The sequence below is a fragment of the Salmo salar genome, chromosome 24 (genome assembly GCF_965601325.2).
Source record: "Salmo salar chromosome 24, fSalSal1, whole genome shotgun sequence".
Lineage (NCBI taxonomy): Eukaryota > Metazoa > Chordata > Actinopteri > Salmoniformes > Salmonidae > Salmo > Salmo salar.
The window spans coordinates 9,350,001-9,369,608 of NC_138314.1; the positions used below are offsets into that span (position 1 = coordinate 9,350,001).

A 19,608-nucleotide genomic window follows, 5' to 3' on the forward strand; every position below is an offset into this window, starting at 1 on the left:
TATACAGACCCCTTTCACAGTCTTCACATTTTCTGCCTTAAAATTACATTTAAAACTGAAATACATTGTATTTTCTTCCTCCCAATCAACACAATCTACTCCATATTTTCAAAATGAAATAAAATTATAGAACATTTTCCAAATGAATACAAAATAAAGAAACTAAGATGTCTTGACTGTGTATGTCTTTACACCCCAGAGTAAAAGGCCCAGTGCAGTCAAAAATGTTTTATATATAGTTCCACACTATGAAGTTGGAATAATACTGTGAAATTGTAAAAAATTATGATAATGCCTTTTTAGAGTAAGAGCTGTTTGAAAAGATCGCCTGAAATGTCAGCCTGTTTTGGTGGGACGGAGTGCATTGGACCTTTTAATACTTAGTGGAAGCACCTTTGGCAGCAATTACAGCTCTGAATAATTTTGAACAGGATTCTACTAACTTTGCACAACTCTTAGGACAACATTGATCCATTGTTTTTGTCAGAATTGCTCAAGCTCAGTAAATTTGGTTGGGAATCATTGATGGACAGCAATATTCAAACCTTGTCTCTGATTTTCAAGCAATTTTAAGTCAGGACTGAGACTGGACCACTCTGAAATACTTAACACCTCTTGGAAAGCCATTCTGGTTTGATTTTTTGTAACTTAACATTTTTGGGCATTAGAATTTGTGGATTGTCCTCCTTTCATGTTCATTGTGATCCTGAGAAACTCACCAGTCCCTGGCGGTGACAAGCATGCTAATAACATGACGCTGCCAACACAGAGGATTTCACTCTGTGTTGTATTCGATTTGACCCAAGCCTGTAGTTATTAATTTGGGCAAAAAAGTTAATTACTTTGTCGTGTTTTCTTGCATTATTACTTAACAGCCTTGTTGCACACATAATGGATGATTTGGACTAGATATTTGAACACAGGCTTCATTATTTTCACTCTGTCATACAGGCCAGTAATGTGGAGTGAATGCAAGGTTGTTTATCCTCTGTATTTTCAAGTATTGTGGTGGCCACATCATGTTCACTGCCAAAGGTGCTTCCACCAAGTATTATTAACTCTGGGGTGTGAAGATATACGCAATCAAGACATCTTCTGGTGACCATTGTGAACCATGCCCCTATTGTTGACAATGCCATTGTCCTTGTGGTTAAAAAATAAAGTAAATAGATAAAAAGAAAATTACAATGTTCTATACCCTTTTCCAAAAGTGTTCTTTGCGGACAGTAAGGGTTCTACCAAGAACCGTTTTCATCTGAACAACTCTTTTGGAAGACACAGGTTCTTTGTCAGGCAAAGAGTTCTACCCAGAACGTTTTTCAACAGAATAACAATTTTTTAAAGTGTTCTTTCATGATTGTTTGGAAGGCAAAAATAATTATTTGGAAGACAAGGAGACAAGAAGGAGTATTGGTGTCTCTGAGGGGTCTTTGGTCTGGTTTGCTAACTACCTCTCTGACTGCCTGTCACCAAGGGATTACCCCAAGGCTCGATCCTAGGCCCCACGCTCTTCTCAATTTACATCAGCAACATAGCTCAGGTAGTAGGAAGCTCTCTCATCCATTCATATGCAGATGATACAGTCTTATACCCAGCTGGCCCCTCCCCTCCACAACAAAGCTTTCTTAGTGTCCAACAAGCTTTCTATGCCACTGGTTGATGCTTATTTATAAAACCCTCTTGGGCCTCACTGCTCCCTATCTGAGATATCTACTGCAACCCTCATCCTCCACATACAACAACCATTCTGCCAGTTATATTCTGTTAAAGGTCCCCAAAGCGCACACATCCCTGGGTCGCTCCTCTTTTCAGTTCGCTGCAGCTAGTGACTGGAATGAGCTGCAAAAAACACTCAAACTAGACAGATTTATCTCCTTCTCTACATACAAAGACTCAATCATGGACACTCTTACTGACAGTTGTGGCAAATTGTCCAGTGTTACCTAGTGTTTGTTTTTGTGTAACATTTCTAGTGTTGATAAAGGAGTTAAAAAGAATCCCAATGTTGGTGTTAACAACCAGACTTGAGTGTGATTGTGTAATTTGTACTGTGTTTAGAGTCAAACTATAAAAACCAAGCCCATCATTATCATATTTCCCAGCATGCTCTATTGCAGCATAAGGGCTGGATTACTTGACAGAGAGAACTTGTTGCGAAGGGGAGTGCCTCGTGATACATCAGAGAGAGTGTATTTTCTTACAAAATACAGCACTGAAACAGAGAACATTAAAAAAAATAATTAAAAATAATTGGGGAATCATCCAAAGTGATACGCTACTCCGCCAAGTCTTTCCTAAGCCACCAGTCATAAGCTTTAAGAGATGTCCTACCCTAAATGACAAATTAGTCCACAGTTATCTCAAAAAACTTGGCTTGACCACAAACCCAAGGGCTCTTTCAAATGTAACCATTGCAGAAATATTGCACAGAAGAAGTATTTTGTTGACACAGCTTCCAAAATGGAGTATTAAGTCAAGCATTTCATTAACTGCAAAACCACTCATGTCATCAATAGATTGGAATGTCCACAGTGCAAGGTGTTCTACATTGGACGGACAAAGAGATGCCTTCAAGACCACTTAGCGGAACACAAGTACGCCATACGGGTAGGCAATGAAGACTACCACATGGCAAGGCACTACAAGTCCTTACACCATGGCCAGCCTGCCTCCCTACAAGCTATGGGTATTGATCATATTCCGGCCTCTATTAGAAAAGGGGACTGTCTTAAAAAGTTAAACCAAAGGGAAAGTTTTTGGATTTACAAACTACAGGCCACTAAATACCCTGGTTTAAATGAAGATATGGATTTCTCACCCTTCCTGTAGGGTTGTGATGGGTCCATTTGCTGTCATCTAGTGGACATTTTGCTCAATTGCCCTCAGCTGTGTTTAGACTGTTGTTGTTCATGTTTTGCTGTGTTCTAGTGTACTATGGAATATATTGCGTTCTTACTCTTGACACTTCTCCCAGTCATAGTTAAGGTTAGAACTACCTTTCTAAGTGTCCTGATACTTCTAGCTTGGAGTTGTATTTTTATGATAACATAGCTACAGTATTTCACTTTTTAATGTGTATAGTATTGCTCACTAGGTGTGTCCAATCAATTTTGTAACCACTCCCTCTTCTAATTAGGGCTAATTGGAAAAGCTGTTCAAAAGAGGACATTGTATTATTATTTTTTGTACTCCCTGACGAAGGCCATGCAGCTGAAATGCGTCGGATTTATAATACTTTGTTTCTATTGAACATGCCATACTAATAAAGGCATTTTAATTAATTATATGAAGAGTGCCTTGGTCCTCCTTTCTTTTTGATGACCAATTTACCCCTTTTACCAAAGATCACCTTCTGTCTACCAAAGTGTACTATTGTGTACCTTAGTAGCGCTTCCCTTCCACCTCTTTCTAGTGTGCTTTTGTCACGTCCTGACCAGTATAGGGGTTATTTGTTATTGTAGTTCGGTCAGGACGTGGTAGGGGGTGTTTGTTTTATGTGGTTCAGGGTGTGTTTTGTGTATGTGTTTAGGTAGAGGGGTATTTGATTTATTAGTCCGGGGTTTGTTAGTCATTGTTCTATGTTAGTATATTTCTATGTTCTATCTAGTCTTTTGTAGTTCTATGTTTAGTTAATTGGGTTTGGACCTTCAATTGGAGGCAGCTGGTTATTGTTGCCTCTGATTGAGGGTCCTATAATTAGGAGTTTGTTTTTCATGGGTTTTGTGGGAGATTGTTCTTGTTTAGCTGTTTGCCTGACAAGTTTGGTTTGTATACGTTTATGTGTTTTCCTTCTTCACCAAATAAAAAAAGATGAGTGTACATGATGAGTGTACATTTTCCCGCTGCGTCTTGGTCTCTACCCTACGACACCTGTGACAGAATCTCCCACCAAACACGGACCAAGCAGCGGAGGAGGGAGCAGCAACAGAGCCCAGAGGAATCATGGACATGGGAGGAAATTCTGGACGGGGCTGGATCATGGCACCAGGCTGGGGAATATCGTCGCCCACCGGAGGAGATAGAGGCAGCCAAGGCGGTGCGGCGCCGGTATGAAGCTATGTACGCGCCGATGGGGAAGCACGAGAGGCACCCCCAATATTTTTTTTGGGGGGGGCACACGAGTAGTTTGGCTGGGCCAAGGGTGAGCCCTAAGCCAGCTCCCCGTGCTTATTATGGGAAGCATTTGGAGAGGAGAGCGCCGGAGTATGTGGTAGTGCGCACGATCTCGCCCATGCGCACGCACACTCTGGTGTGAGCGATCCCAGCCCCTCGCAAGTGCCGTGCTAGAGTAGGCATCCAGCCTGGAAGGAGGATGCCTGCACAGCGCATCTGGCCACCAGTGCGTCTCCTAGGCCCAGGCTACCCTACGCATGTTCTACGCACGGCAACCATCAGGCCTCTGCACAGCACAGTTCGCCCCGTACCAGCACTCTGCTTGTGCAGGGCTGCTATTTCCAGCCAGCCAGGACGGGTTGTGCAGGAGGTGCGCTCCAGACCTCCAGTGTTTACCCATGTCCCGGTGTATCCAGTTCCTGCTTCTCGTGCTGACCCTGAGGTGCGTAGTCTGGCGTTTCCTAAACCAGCACCACGCACCAGGCTTCCAGTGCGTCAGTCCAGTCCAACTCGTCCTGTTCCTGCTCCCCGCACTAGCCCTGAGGTGCGTGTCCCCAGTCTGGTACCACCACTACCAGCCCCATGCATCAGGCTTTCAGTGCGTCAGCCCAGTCCCGAGCGTCCGGCGACAGTGCCTCGTCCCGAGCGTCCGGCGACAGTGCCTCGTCCCGAGCGTCCGGCGACAGTGCCTCGTCCCGAGCGTCCGGCGACAGTGCCTCGTCCCGAGCGTCCGGCGACAGTGCCTCGTCCCGAGCGTCCGGCGACAGTGCCTCGTCCCGAGCATCCGGCGACAGTGCCTCGTCCCAAGCGTCCGGAACCAGGAGAGTCGGCCTACAGCCCGGGGCTCCCAGGGTCGGCCTACAGCCCGGAGCTCCCAGAGGACAGTCCAGGGTCTTCAGTGACTAGCCTCTGGCAAAGGTACGCAGTGGGGGTGGTTTGGTCAGGTAGGGGATTAAGGCCTGAGCCTAAGCCACCTCCACTGTAGGAGGTTTGGGGAGGGGGGGGGGGGGTGTAGCACAGGACTGCCTCCCTCCCTTTAGTTTTGGGATTTTGTTTTGTTTTTTGTGTGTGAGGTGCATCCGGGGTCTGCACCTTTGGGGGGTGTGTGTGTGTGTGTGTGTGTGTGTGTGTGTGTGTGTGTGTGTGTGTGTTTAGGTAGAGGGGTATTTGATTTATTAGTCCGGGGTTTGTTAGTCATTGTTCTATGTTAGTATATTTCTATGTTCTATCTAGTCTTTTGTAGTTCTATGTTTAGTTAATTGGGTTTGGACCTTCAATTGGAGGCAGCTGGTTATTGTTGCCTCTGATTGAGGGTCCTACAATTAGGAGTTTGTTTTTCATGGGTTTTTGTGGGAGATTGTTCTTGTTTGCCTGACGAGACTGTCAAGTTCGTTTTGTTTTGTATACGTTTGTTTTCCTTCTTCACCAAATAAAAAAGATGAGTGTACATTTTCCCGCTGCGTCTTGGTCTCTACCCTACGACACCAGTGACAGCTTTCTACTATATGTGTTTTTGCATGCATGTTGATTAATCCTATTCTACACAAAGATGAATAACACATTTTTCTAAACTAATACAATATGTTAGTAATTGGACTTATTGCACTCGTTACTGAGATGGTTGTTCCAGTTTAGATGACTTAGGTAGTCACATTAATCAAAATTCTGATTGCAGGTGATTAAAAGTTCAAATTGTTGGATATCCTCGCTCTGGCTGGATTCCAAAAGGAATTACACATCATTTTGCAAGCCATCATGTGACTTGCAGGTCAGGGGCCTCATTTATAAAACGGACTTACGATCAATTTCGATCTTAAGTGTAACTTACACACAAAACCACGTTTAAGTAGTTATTTATAAAACCTTACTTTGACTTGGAAATGATTTTATCTCTACGCAAAGTCTAGACTTGACGTAAGTGATTTTCCTGCTGGTTATGTAGGGATATTCTTTTTTTCCTCTTGCAGTTTAAGGTCAGACCATTTCTTTTTCACACCAGCCACAGTTCTGTCTTGCTGCTCCACCTCGTTCACTGCAGCGGCAACACGCTCCCAAACTACCTGTTTGGCTTTGTTTGTCAACCCACCATTTAGTCCACCGACTAATACGTGTTGCCTGTCTTCAATCTCCTCTACCATCGCCGTGATCTCGTCTTCCAAAAAGTTTGCTTTTCTCTTTTGGTCCATGGCTATTCCTGACTAAACCCTCATTTGTGCTAACATTCTATAAGGGGAAATCGCTGATTGTAAGGCACAATCAGGTGCCGTTAATTTGAGATTTATAGATCACAGGTGCGTAAGTTACAAATGGGCTTCTCAGAACCTGCGTAAGCAAGGTTTATTATGCTCAGTATCTTTAATGAATCGAACATAAGCAAACCGTCGGAAATTCTTGAGACTAAGTTCGAGTATAAATCTAATATTTTTTTAAATGAGGCCCCTGGTGTGGCCTGTAAACCAGGAGTTTCTTAACAGCACTGTGTTAGGGCAGGGGTTCTCAAACTTTTTCATTTAGGTCCCACTTCCAGCATTGGGTAATATTCCGGGGTGCACGCGCCACGTCTATTTCTATGGGCACAAGCACTGTACATGAGAAAGACTGTTCACACCCTCTCTTGTTGGTGGAAAAAAACATTGAGCAGGCTTAAAGCTTATTTCCTGCAATTTGACACATTTTGTCATGGGGTGCAGAGACAATGTTGCTGTTTTAAAGCAAATTTTCTTGCAATTCTATACAATTTGCCATGTCTAATGTGTATTCGTGTGATATTTGAGTGACTCATTACAACTAAATCTATTGGCTAAAAAACATTGGACTAGTTGATCTGGACATTTCTGACAAGTTATAAATAGCTCTCTATGGTATGCAATGACTGACATAACAAGAGGAACTGATGATGCACTACCCAATTTCAAATTGCACCTTGTGTATTCTGCTATTACAACTTTCAAGAGTAAAGTTGAAAGCTGGACTGAGTTACATTTTATTTGGGGGGGGCGCCCCCCTGTCAAACCACTGTGTTATGGTATAACTAGGCCCTCAAAGAAAGGCCTTATGATATACAGTATGTAATGTATTGTCATAAAGAGTTTCATTTTAAAGGCTAATAAGGCTGGTGGAACCGTTAATAAAGGGTTCTAGGATCAACCCTTCAAAGATAAAAACGGTTCTTGGTAGAACCTTTTTATAGAGGGTTCTAGGCAGAACAATTTACAGGGGGTTCTATGAAGAACCCTACATAGAAGGTTCTAGCTAAAATCTGCAAAAAGGGTTCCCCTATTGGGACAAACCGAAGAATCATATATGGTTCTACTTAGCACCTTTTTTTCTAAGACTCTAGATCCTCTCCTTAGTTCATGGGCCTGTAAGCTTGTAAATACAGAAAAAAACAGAAAGACCCTCTTATTGCCATTGCTGAGTTGTCGGAAACAAACACACAAACATTAACACATTCACGTGCGCACACACACACACACACACACACACACACACACACGCACACACTGTAATGTTATAGTACCTATCATAATGGATTCCAGTGTAAACTCCCTACCTGAGTTTCTCTGTTTTGTCTCTCTGGGTCTCTCTCTAAGCTCTCTGCATAGATCCGGACCGTGGCCCCGGCCCCTCCCCCACTCCCACTCAGACGGAAGACCAGACGGGATGCATCAGTGAAGACGATCCGCAGACCCTGTAAATAGACAGACCAGAGGCAGTGAAATAGAGAGACAGACAGACCAGAGGCAGTGAGACAGGTAGACAGACAGACCAGAGACAGTGAGACAGACAGACCAGCAGCAGTGAGACAGATAGACAGACAGACAGACCAGAGGCAGTGAGACAGGTAGACAGACCAGAGGCAGTGAAACAGGTAGACAGACAGACCTGAGACAGTGAGACAGGAAGACAGACCAGTGGCAGTGAGAAAGAGAGACAGACAGACCAGTGGCAGTGAGAAAGAGAGACAGAGAGACCAGAGGCATTGAGACAGGTAGACAGACAGACCAGAGGCATTGAGACAGGTAGACAGACAGTCCAGAGGCAGTGAGACAGGAAGACAGACAGACCAGCGGTAGTGAGACAGAGACAGACAGACCAGAGGCCTTGAGACAGGTAGACAGACAGATCAGCGGCAGTGAGACAGGAAGACAGCCAGACCAGTGGCAGTGAGACAGACAGATCAGCGGCAGTGAGACAGGAAGACAGACAGACCAGTGGCAGTGAGACAGACAGACCAGAGGCATTGAGACAGGTAGACAGACAGACCAGAGGCATTGAGACAGGTAGACAGACCGATCAGAGGCAGTGAGACAGGTAGACAGACCGATCAGAGGCAACTGCACTGTTGGTTAAGGGCTTGTAAGTAAGCATTTCACGGTAAAGTCTACACTTGTTGTATTTGGCGCATGTGACAAATAACGTTTGATTTGATTTGATTTGAGACCGGTAGCCAGACAGTCCAGAGGCAGTGAGACAGAGGAGAGTCAGGGTTGTTTAATGCAGTATCAAATGACATCCATTAGATGCCGCTGTAGTCATATGAGTAAAGGTAAGAATTGACCCTGCTGTGTGTGTGTGTGTGTGTGTGTGTGTGTGTGTGTGTGTGTGTGTGTGTGTGTGTGTGTGTGTGTGTGTGTGTGTGTGTGTGTGTGTGTGTGCGTGCTTACCTACAGTGCAACCCTATCTGTGTTTGTGTACATGTAGTTGTTCGTTTGTGTCAGGAGAGAGAGGGTCAATGTACAATAGTATGTGTGTAATCTGTCTATGTGGTAAGAATTCAGTAGCAGGCTACAGAGGCAACCCATTCATAGCTCTTCCCTCGACATGTCATCACAGCCAGTCTGCATGTGTGTGTGCATGTGTGTTTGTTTGTATGTGCACAGCATGTGTACAGTATCTCTGTATGTGTGAACATTTGGGAGCTTGTGTCTCTGTTTTAAGAATGTATGTATACTCTGGTGTGTGTGTGTGTGTAAATATGCTTGTGTGTGTATGTGTGCGTACACATGTATGTGCGGGACAGCTGACACCGCCCTCCCTCTCACAGGCAGACAGGCAGAGGGGAGAGACAACAGCTGACACAACCCTGTGTCTATGTGGAATGTATCATGTCATAACATGGACAAGGGGGAGCAGGGTTTACTGGGGGAGGGGGGAGGGGGAATGTCACACTTTTGATTGACTGACTTATAAGCTGTAATCGTTGTGCCTCTGTGGAGCACTGTGAGCTCACGGTGACAGTGAAGGATGGCCCAGGTTTGATCCTGCTACTGTCACAGGCCCGATTTGGGACTGTGACTGACTGAAAACACACACGCACACACACATACACAAACGTACAGCTAAACACACACGCGCGAGCGCATACACACACACACACACACACACACACACACACACACACACACACACACACACACACACACACACAGACACACACGCTTCCATCTCTTATGCCATCCATACATCCCAGACCAAGACTCCTGACACCAATGGGTGGCCATCAGGATTTTACGAGTCATTATTTTGTCTCTGTTTGTCTGTGTGTGTCGTATGAGCTGGGGCTGGAGGCTGAGAAATGTCGATGCCAGGCTAGTATCCACACATTCCAGGACAGAACGAGGTAGTCCGCAGGGTAAACTTCACAGACAAGGATATGATGGGGGGTGGGGGGAGGGGGGGGGGGGGCAGTGGTGTGTGTGTCTGTGTCTGTGTTTACATTCAACAACAGTAGACTGTCTTCAACACTCATCGTCTTTACTGAGGTGTGTGTGGATGGCTGACACAGACTTCCGATTCATCAGTCTTTCCACCAATCACAATAAAGGCCCCAGCCGAGACATATCTGCCTCCACCAATGACATTACAAACCCCAGACTATACCAAGTCTACCAATCAGAATGAAGGCCAAGCCAAAACATCAGCCACTGTGATATCACTGCCTTATGCACATCACTTGTTCCCAAACCGTTTAGCCCTGTGACCCACCTACAACTTTGGGAGTCTTCTCTTGACTCAACATGTCACCAGAACCAATGCCATAGACATATGGTCTAATGTGCTGAATAGCTTTGCTGCTGAAAAACACGCAGGACTCGACTGTGACCAGCGGGGCCCTCACACCATTGAAGTAAGTGTTTACCACTCAAAAGTATGTTCAACATCAACAGTAGGCCAACCGTTCCTAACCAGAGGTTGTATATCACACCACTACTCTATCTCTGCCTGTCTAGCTGCCCTGTTTCTGTCTCTCAGTACTGGTGCAAAGCAGTGCTCTACTGTATGTGTGTGTTTACTGGCTTAGGAGGAGGGATAGAGACAGCCATGCCCAAACATGGAACCCCACTCTGGGCACATGCACTCTGGGTGGTGTGGAGCAGAGAGGAGTAGGAGAGAGGGAAGAGAGACGGATAGAGGGAAGAGGAATATGTGCCGACTTTTTGACTAATAAAGTGAGCAATTATATAGACCTCATAGACAACCAAACCTCCTTTCCTTCTCCCCTCCTCCCCTCCTCTTCTCTCCCCTCTTCTCCTCCTCTCCTTCCCTCCTCTCAGAGCCGTGGGGCAGGTAGACTGACCTGGTTGCGGACCACGGTTCCGTCCACAGGGTCGACGTACTCAAAGTTATCAGCCCGCTCCACGCTGTAGACGGTATTCCCCACAGCAAACTTCTGGCTCGGGAAGGCTTTGTCTGTGATCACCCGCTCCAAGTCCTTCATCAGATAGAAGGCTGCTCTGGGGTCCACACCCTCATAGTCAAACCTGGGGACACACATACACAGGTGTGAACACAGGTGCGCGCGCACAGATTACATTAACGTTTTAGACATTTAGCAGACGCTCTTATCCAGAGCGACTTATAGGCGCAATCAGGGTTAAGTGCCTTGCTCAAGGGCACATCGACAGATTTTTCACCTAGTCGGCACGGGGATTCGAACCACATACACATACACAAATGCAGTGTAAAGACAAACAAACACTCCTTGAAACCACAAGCATAGAGACAAACACATTTGAAGACACTTAATTAACTGTGAAGCTTCTTTAAAGAAAGTTAGAGCCTTGACATTTACAGACACCGATCAATTCCTTATATAAAACTTCGTTCATGTTCAATGTCTTCACAGTTAAGCCCAAACAAAGTCCCAACAGTTTGGTCTGTGTTGAGACTGAGCTGGTTATTTCCACTCCATCTCCCTCTGTGTGCTGTGGGAAGTCTGTGTCAGGGTTTAGAAACATTTACGTGGGAATATTGAGGATTATGTATTTGGACAATGGGGAACACTGGCAGTACTAGTCTCTCTGTCTCTCCTGGGGGAGCAGCTAAAATAAGAGCTAGAAGGGGGGTGGGGACAGGGGGACGGACTGAGATAAGAGACTAATTGGGGGTGCATAACGGAGTCATCCAGGGCAGGAGAGGGGGACACCTTATGCAACACCAAGGCATTTCAGGGGGGGGGGGGGGGGGGGGTCAGTCTATTCAAGGACGCTTGTTATTAGATAAGTAGATAAGGACATGATATCTTCAATGTGTCATTCTGTGTTCACAATACATTTCTTTCAGTCCATTGATTGATTGATTGATTGATTGATTGATTGATTGCATAGCAGAGTATCGACTGTAGTGACCTGCAGAAGTAGTTGCGTCCGAGCTTGGCCCAGTGGTCCTTGACGATCTCATCCACGCCCTGTTTCCTGGCAGCCATCATTGACAGCCACACCAGCACCGACCACAGACCGTCCTTCTCACGGATGTGGTCTGAACCTGTACACGAGTGGAGAAAAGTTAGCCCAGGAGAACATGAACCTTCATAACCTTGTTATAACCCTGTTTTAAACCTTCATAACCCTGTTATTACCTGTTACAAACATATGGGCAGAGTGGGATGTTAGACCAACATGGGATATTTTTTAATGGATGTTACCCTGGAGAATTCCTTGGCTAAAACTGATTAAAACAAGGTTTATTTCATAGGCATTTTAACAGACATTCTAACAGGCATTCTGACAAGAACCCTTTCTTCAGTTCAACTCTGAGCCATAGACTTTAACAGCCACTAGTTTGTTTCTCTGGCTCCCACACAAACACTGGATGGATGCCTCTCCTGAGTCTCTCTGGGAGTCTGATGGCTTTCTACAGAACAGGAAGCCAGCTTCTCACAACACATTCTGTTGGTAGTACTCTTTATATTGCTGATATTGATGTGGCTCAGTTGGGTTGGAAAATGGTGCTTGTAGAACCAGGGTTGTGGGTTCGATTTCCGCATGGCCACATATGCTGAATGTATGAGTAAAAGTTGTTGTTATTTAGTTATTTAGAAGACACTCTTACATAGAGTGACTTGCAGTATGTGTAACTGTAAAGTATTTAGGTAGGCTAGTGGTTAGAGCATTGGGCCAATAACTGAAAGGTTGCTATGTCGAATCCTCGAGCTGACAAGGTAAAAATCTGTCGTTCTGCCCCCAAACAAGGCAGTTAACCCACTATTCCTAGGCCGTCACTGTAAATAAGAATTTGTTCTTAACTGACTTGCCTAGTTAAATAAAGGTAAAAATAAAAACAAAGGTGGCTGGGGAGAGAGAGGAGTATACTAACACAGACAGACTGGTATCTCTTTAAGTGCAGCTTGACTCTGTGGAGAGATCAGTCTGTTCACACTGCCAGTGATCTCTAACTGAGGTGGGCTATTCTACATTAAGGACCAGATCTAAGTGTTAGCTGCAGTGCAAAATTCACACCTGTTAGTTTTAGATGGGAATAAAAGACGCAAACAATAAAGTTATGTGCATTCGGAAAGTATTTAGACCCCTTGACTTTTTCCACATTTTGTTACGTTAAAGCCTTATTCTAAAATGGATTGAATAGTTTTTCTCATCAATCTAAACACAATACCACATAATGACAAAGCAAAAACAGGTTTTTAGATATTTTTGCAATTTTATGAGGACTGTATTTTACAACTTGATAAGAGCTAGGTAAATGAGTAATCCGTTTGGAGAAGGGGATTGTCAATACAAATAGCAACTGTTTTAGATTAGTTTTCCTTATGATCCCTGGAGAAAAAAGTTCAACGAGCGACAGTGAAATAGGCTGTAAATAGCTGTGCCGTTATTCCCAGAATTTTTATTGTGTGCCCTCATTATTTGGGTGGATGAAATTTGGACACCCAAGCTACAGGCTTCTGTAGGGCTAAACCTGCAGAGTTTATGTATGAGCTTTAGAATGTTTTAATTATAGCCAATGCCTGGGCTTTTCTCCGTTTGATTTTTTTTTTTACAATTTGTATCATGTTAAATTTGAAGCTTACATTTTGCATCATTCCCTGCATCTACCTTTCTTTCCTCTGTCACATCCGTGTAAGTTGTTCCTGAGGATCACTAGCATTAGTGGATCATATTAGGCTAACGCTGTGCAATAATTTAGGACATGTAGCCTATTTGAATAATTCTGGAACTCAGACCACACGTAGCAGGTTAAACCTGGAGCCTGGCGCACAGTTCATGACGACTGGACCGTTGTCATCACAGTTCCATGATTAGCGTGAGTTTGGGTACATTCATAGGACTATTGTACACTTTTCTTTCCACCTTCCTATATTTCGTGGTTTGAACTTGAATATGACAACTTTCAGGATGAATCAAACCACTGTATTTTTTATTCATCAATATATTTTGTGCATAAAGGCTCTCCAAACATGTTTTCTTTGATGATTCATACATACTTTTCTTAACCCTAAAATGCGCCTAAATAATCTACAAAATCAGTGTATTTTTTTATCTACCAGTTGATGCTGAAACTGAGACGAATATGCATAGATGGCTGTCTTTCATTGATCCCTATTTTCTGAACCCATTCTCTCGGTGTATTCTAGTCTGTCGGCAAAATTATAATTAAAGGTACACCATATTTAAAGGGATGGCTTAAGATAAATGTACTGAAAACCCTATTGAATGAAAACTCCAAGAGAAAATCTGTTGGCCAGCAAGTGGAAGGGTTTTCAGCGGTTGAATGACATTTATTCAGCATGCGCAAGTGAACCACGCCTGCAAAGCCCATTATGAACCTTCATAAGTCTGAATACCAACTACTAAGAAGTGCGTAGGAAAGGCGTGCGTAGGAAAGGCGTGCGTAAGAAAGGCGGAATTTGCTAAGTCGGAATCGGCCCATAGTACACTGAAAAAAAGAAAGGTTCTTAAATGAAATGGTTCTTCCTCAGCTCTTAAGGTTCCTTGGAGAATTCTTGCTCGATAAAGAACCTTTGACTTAAGAGTGGGGTTCTTGACGTGACATCTACAGTTCTTCCAAATTCTAAAAGGTTCTCAAAATGTATGGAAGCCTGCAGATGTGTCCCTTTCATAGCACACAGCAAATTCACCAGTGTTTACTAGTGTTGATTTTTCAGTTTAACATTTCTAGTGTTGAGTTAAAACATTACTATAAAGAGTTAAAATAACATTCAGTGGTGTAAAATAACCCCAGTGTTGGTGTTAATAACCAGAGTTTAACCAAAACCATGCCCATCATTATCATATTCCCAGCATGCTCTATTGCAGGTAGATTTTTATAATTGTTTGTTTCAATATCTATGTTTTTGCATGTACATTGATTGATTGAATGCAACAACTATGTCTCTGTCACTTGCAAACACAGTCATGGATGGTACTGGTAACTCTAAAATTCACTCTAAAGGCACCCTGGGAAATATGCAAATCAGGCTTAAAAGCAGGGCTATTCAATTCCGGTCATGGACGGCCAAAAAACATTTCTGGTTTGGGATTTTGTATGGTTCTTCAAAGAAACATCCCATTTATGGTTCCAACTTGTACCTTTTACATCGGATCCTTTCTTTTTAACTTATCTTTTTTGTTATGTTCTATGTTTTGTTTCCTGTGGAAACTAAGAGGTGCATACTTTGTTGTGGAGTAAATGGTTAGAAAGTCTGGCCCTAATAGAATACTGTACGGCTGTTGGGAAATTGACAGTTGCCAATTTCCGCTGCCCCGCCGCTGTCTCTCTCCACCCCCTCTCTGTCTTTCTGATTTCATTGAAGTGAATTTTGTTGTGGACACGCGCACGTACGCAAGCACACTAGCACAGGCACACACACACACACACACACACAGAGAGAGAGAGACACTGGATGTCTTTACAAGCTGTCTAATAAAATAAATTAAAATCTCAAGATCAAAATCACAAGATCAGTCCTTTCTCCATCTGCCTCGTAGTGTATAACAATAATAAGAAGAATGAGAATAATAATGATAATAATCTCCTGACCTTTATATCTTTCAGCTACAAACCACCAATTTGATTCTCTGCCAATTTCAAGACAATGAGCAATAATAATGTAATGGTTTTATGAAGCACTTTGAGAAGATCTCAAAGCTCAAATTGGATTCTATGTATGTAAATTAGAAGACAAAAAATACAGACCGGACTAATGTTTATAAATAAAAGTTCCAGCTGTAGCTGTTTGACAGGGAGAGAGAGGATCGAACATAGCCCTAATTTACTGCTGCTCCTTCTAGCCGTTTAGCCTTAAATGGGTCGAGCAAAGCACAAAGTCACAAAGCACTCTGTCCTATTCATCTCTGTCTCTTCCACTTTTCCCCCTGTTCTCCATTCCCCCTCTTTCTGTTTCCCCTTAATTACCTCCTTATCTACTGTCCCCCTGCATCTCTCTTTCCTTTCCTCTCTCTCCTGCTCACTTCAACTTTCTCTACTTCTTTCTCCTGTTCCTTCCCTCTTCCTCTCTCCATCCTCCTCTTTCCCTTTCTATCTCTCTCTCCGTCTTAGATTCCTCAGATTTCACTTGCTTTGGCAATGTGAACATACGTTTCCCATGCCAATAAAGCCCCTTAAATTGAAATTGAGAGAGAGAGAAAGAGAGAGAGTGAGTGAGAGAGAGAGAGAGAGAGAGAGAGAGAGAGAGAGAGAGAGAGAGAGAGAGAGAAAGAGGGAGAGAGAGAGAGAGAAAGAGGGAGAGAGAGAATAAGAGAGTTTTTCCTGGTGGGCTGAGCAGCTGCCAACAGAGGCAGAGGGTTCTGGTGATTCACAGAGCTTCTCTCTCCTTTTATAGCAGAAGAATGGGGATTATTTACACACACACACACACACACACACACACACACACACACACACACACACACACACACACACACACACACACACACACACAGCCCCTCATATGTATTATGCTGGGATGACTCCCACCAGGCCTCTCTATTTAAGGATGTGATGTACTGTATATGGATGCTGCAGGAACAGACTGGCTTTTACTGAAAGTTGAGCAAACTTAGCTGTTAACAAGTTGCAGTACGGCTCAGATGAATGTAAATGTCAAACAGGAGTAGAGAGAAACAGTCAGTAACACTCACTTGTCCCGAAGCTCTCCTCTCCGCAGAGCGAGCACCTACCGGAGTCCATCAGGTTCCCAAAGAACCTCCAGCCTGTAGGAGTCTCATACAGCGCCACCTTCAAGGCCTTGGCCACCCTTCACACACACACACACACACAAACAAACAAACAAACAAACAAACAAACAAACAAACAAACAAACAAACACACACACACACACACACACACACAGACACACACACACACACACACACACACACACACACACACACACACACACACACACACACACACACACACACACACACACACACACACACACACACCCACACACAAACAGAGCACGGGTTAGTGATAGTTACAGTATGTATACACACACATAAATACTCACATGTACACACACACACACATTTTGGATTGGACAACACAACTCTGGAGAACATATTCAACACTAGCCTTTCTCCAATGTATGAGTAGCCTCTTTCTCCAGTTATGAGTCAGAGCTCACAAAATACAAAGTGACCTTACAGGCTGCTGGCCTGCCAGATCAATCTGCCATCTACTCATCCAATAACTTAATAAGGAGAAAAGAGAGCATCAAAACTAGCTAACCTTTCAGCTAATTGAGCCATGTGCTCTATCACACAGTCACAGAGAGAGAACGTGAGAGCAAGAGAAAGAGAGAGAGAATACCAAAATACCGTACGACAGACAATGTATACACCCTTATTGACAAACAAACAAAACAAAAGCAAAGTCTTCTCATGCTTTGTTGATTTCAAAAAAGCTTTTGATTCAATTTGAGGATCTCCTATACAAATTGATGGAAAGTAGTGTTGGGGGAAAACATATGACATTATAAAATCAATGTACACAAAAGCGTGTGCAGTTAAAATTGGCAATAAACATATATCTTTCCTCAGGGCTGTGGGGTGAGACAGGGATGAAGACTGAGCACCACCCTCTTCAACATATACTGTATATCAATGAATTGGCGAGGGCACTGGAACAGTCTGCAGCACCCAGCCTCAACCTACTTGACTCGGAAATCAAATGTTGACTGTTTGCAGATTGACTGGTGCTTCTGTCCCCAAGCAAGGAGCCTGCAGCAGCACCTAGATCTTCTGCACAGATTCTGTCAGTGTGAATCTCAGGAAGACAAAAATAATGGTGTCCCAAAAAAGGTCCAGTAGCCAGGACAACAAATACAAACTATATGTAGACATCGTTGCCCTAGAGCACACAAAGAACTCGTCACTTCCTGTTGAATGCAAAAGAAGGGAGAGCTCGGTTTGTTGTTTTGGAAAGTCTATTGAAAAGTTTGGTTACTAGCTAGCTACCTTTTGAGTTAGGATCCCGCGACACGGATGGCATTACTTGCTGGGACCGCAACTATCTGTCCAGTGATCCTGCCGACCAAGGCCGGGTCTGAGGAGTTGTTTGGCGTCGCAGCTAGCCTAGCTGCTAGCTAGCTGCCTATCAAGGCAGTGGTGTTTTCTTGAGAGCTTGAACACAGCCCGCGACTCGGTTAACCATTATGGCCGGGACCGCGGATTGTCCCGGGCTTGTGGCTGTCTAGACCTCTGCTGTTTGTTGTTGTTGTTCTTTTCAATCTTCCCTGCGACCCGCCTGTCTGTGAGGTGTGAGGAGTAACAGCGTAGTCTACGTTGTTACCATGACAAAGACCAAAGCCAGCGCGAGTACCGTTGAGGACAGTGTTGTCTCTCTATCACAGGTGAAGGATCTTTTAAGCAAACAAAAAGAGTTCTACAAGCAGTTGTTACAACAACAAGAGAATAGCTTCAAGTGTTTTGTCCAAATACTGGTGGAGTCAATACTGGTGACAGCAATCTGTAAGTCATTCAGAGATGACATCATTTCTGTATGCGAATCCAACAATGACGGATAATCAGATTATCTTGAGAGACAATCAAGGTCGAACAACATGGTTGTGGATGGAGTTGCAGAATCTCCATATGAGACCTGGACGGAGTCTGAGGACATAGTGAGGGAAATGATCTCGGAGAAACTGAAGATTTGAACACAGGAAGATTGAGGTGGAGCATGCCCACTGGACTGGAAAACCCACCACCGACCCAGGTGACAGGGCCAGGCCGATTGTGGTCAAGTTCACATATTAGCCATTACTGAGACTAACTAGATCATTTGTTTGTGGGCAAACTTAGGCAGGAAATGCCAACAACGAACAGTGAGCCATCATACATGTATAAAAAAACATATCATGAAAGAAAAGCATTGCAACTTTACATTTTGTAAAGTTAGTGTAGGAGAGGTGGAAGAAATATTGTTATAGATCAATAATAACAAACCTCCTGGCATTGACAACTTAGATGGAAAGCTACTGAGGATGGTAGCTGACTCTATAGCCACTCTTATCTGTCATATCTTTAATATCTGAGCCTAGAGGAAGGTGTTTGTCCTCAGGCCTGGAGGGAAGCCAAAGTAATTCTGCTACTCAAGAGTGGTAAAGCAGCCTTTATTGGTTCTAACAGCAGACCTATCAGCTTGCTGCCGGCTCTTAGAAAAAAATGTGTTTGACCAACAATGCTTCTCTGTATTCATTTTTTACTTAACCTTTATTTAACTAGGCAAGTCAGTTAAGAACAAATTCTTATTTCGGCCTACCCCGGACAACACTTGGCTAATTGTGCGCCGCCCTATGGGACTCCCAATCACAGCCGGGATACAGCCTGGAATTGAACCAGGGTCTGTAGTGACACCTCTAGCACTGAGATGCAGTGCCTTAGACCGCTGCGCCACTTGGGAGCTACAGCACTTAATTGTAAACAAATGAGAGAAGGGCAGAGAGAAGGGCAGTCAATGTGTACTGCACTGACGTAAAAGACTGATGATTGAATGAAAGAAATTGAAAGTAAGAAGATTGTGGGAGCTGTACTGTTAAATTTTAGTGCAGACTTTGATATTATTGTTCATAACCTGTTGAGAAAACATATGTGTTATGGCTTTTCAACCTCTGCCATATCATGGATTCAGAGCTATCTAATAGAACTCAGAGGGTTTTCTTTAATGGAAGCTTCTCTAATGTCAAACATGTAAAGTGTGGTGTACCGCAGGGAAGCTCTCTAGGCTCTCTACTCTTTTCTATTTTTACCA

The 19,608-nt window shown here is 43.8% G+C and overlaps 1 protein-coding gene across 2 annotated transcripts in view; it reads right to left on the reverse strand.

Moving 5' to 3' along the window:
- pgm5 (phosphoglucomutase 5) overlaps positions 1-19,608 on the reverse strand; it is a 48,832-nt gene that overhangs the window by 1,295 nt on the left and 27,929 nt on the right. For both annotated transcript variants that reach the window (XM_082968472.1, XM_014171055.3), the window contains exons 7-10: positions 16,494-16,609; positions 11,745-11,880; positions 10,694-10,877; positions 7,667-7,804 (exon numbers count right to left, since the gene is read on the reverse strand). In XM_082968472.1, coding sequence (XP_082824598.1) covers positions 7,667-7,804; positions 10,694-10,877; positions 11,745-11,880; positions 16,494-16,609 — 574 coding nt within the window. The remainder of the gene's footprint in view (positions 1-7,666; positions 7,805-10,693; positions 10,878-11,744; positions 11,881-16,493; positions 16,610-19,608) is intronic.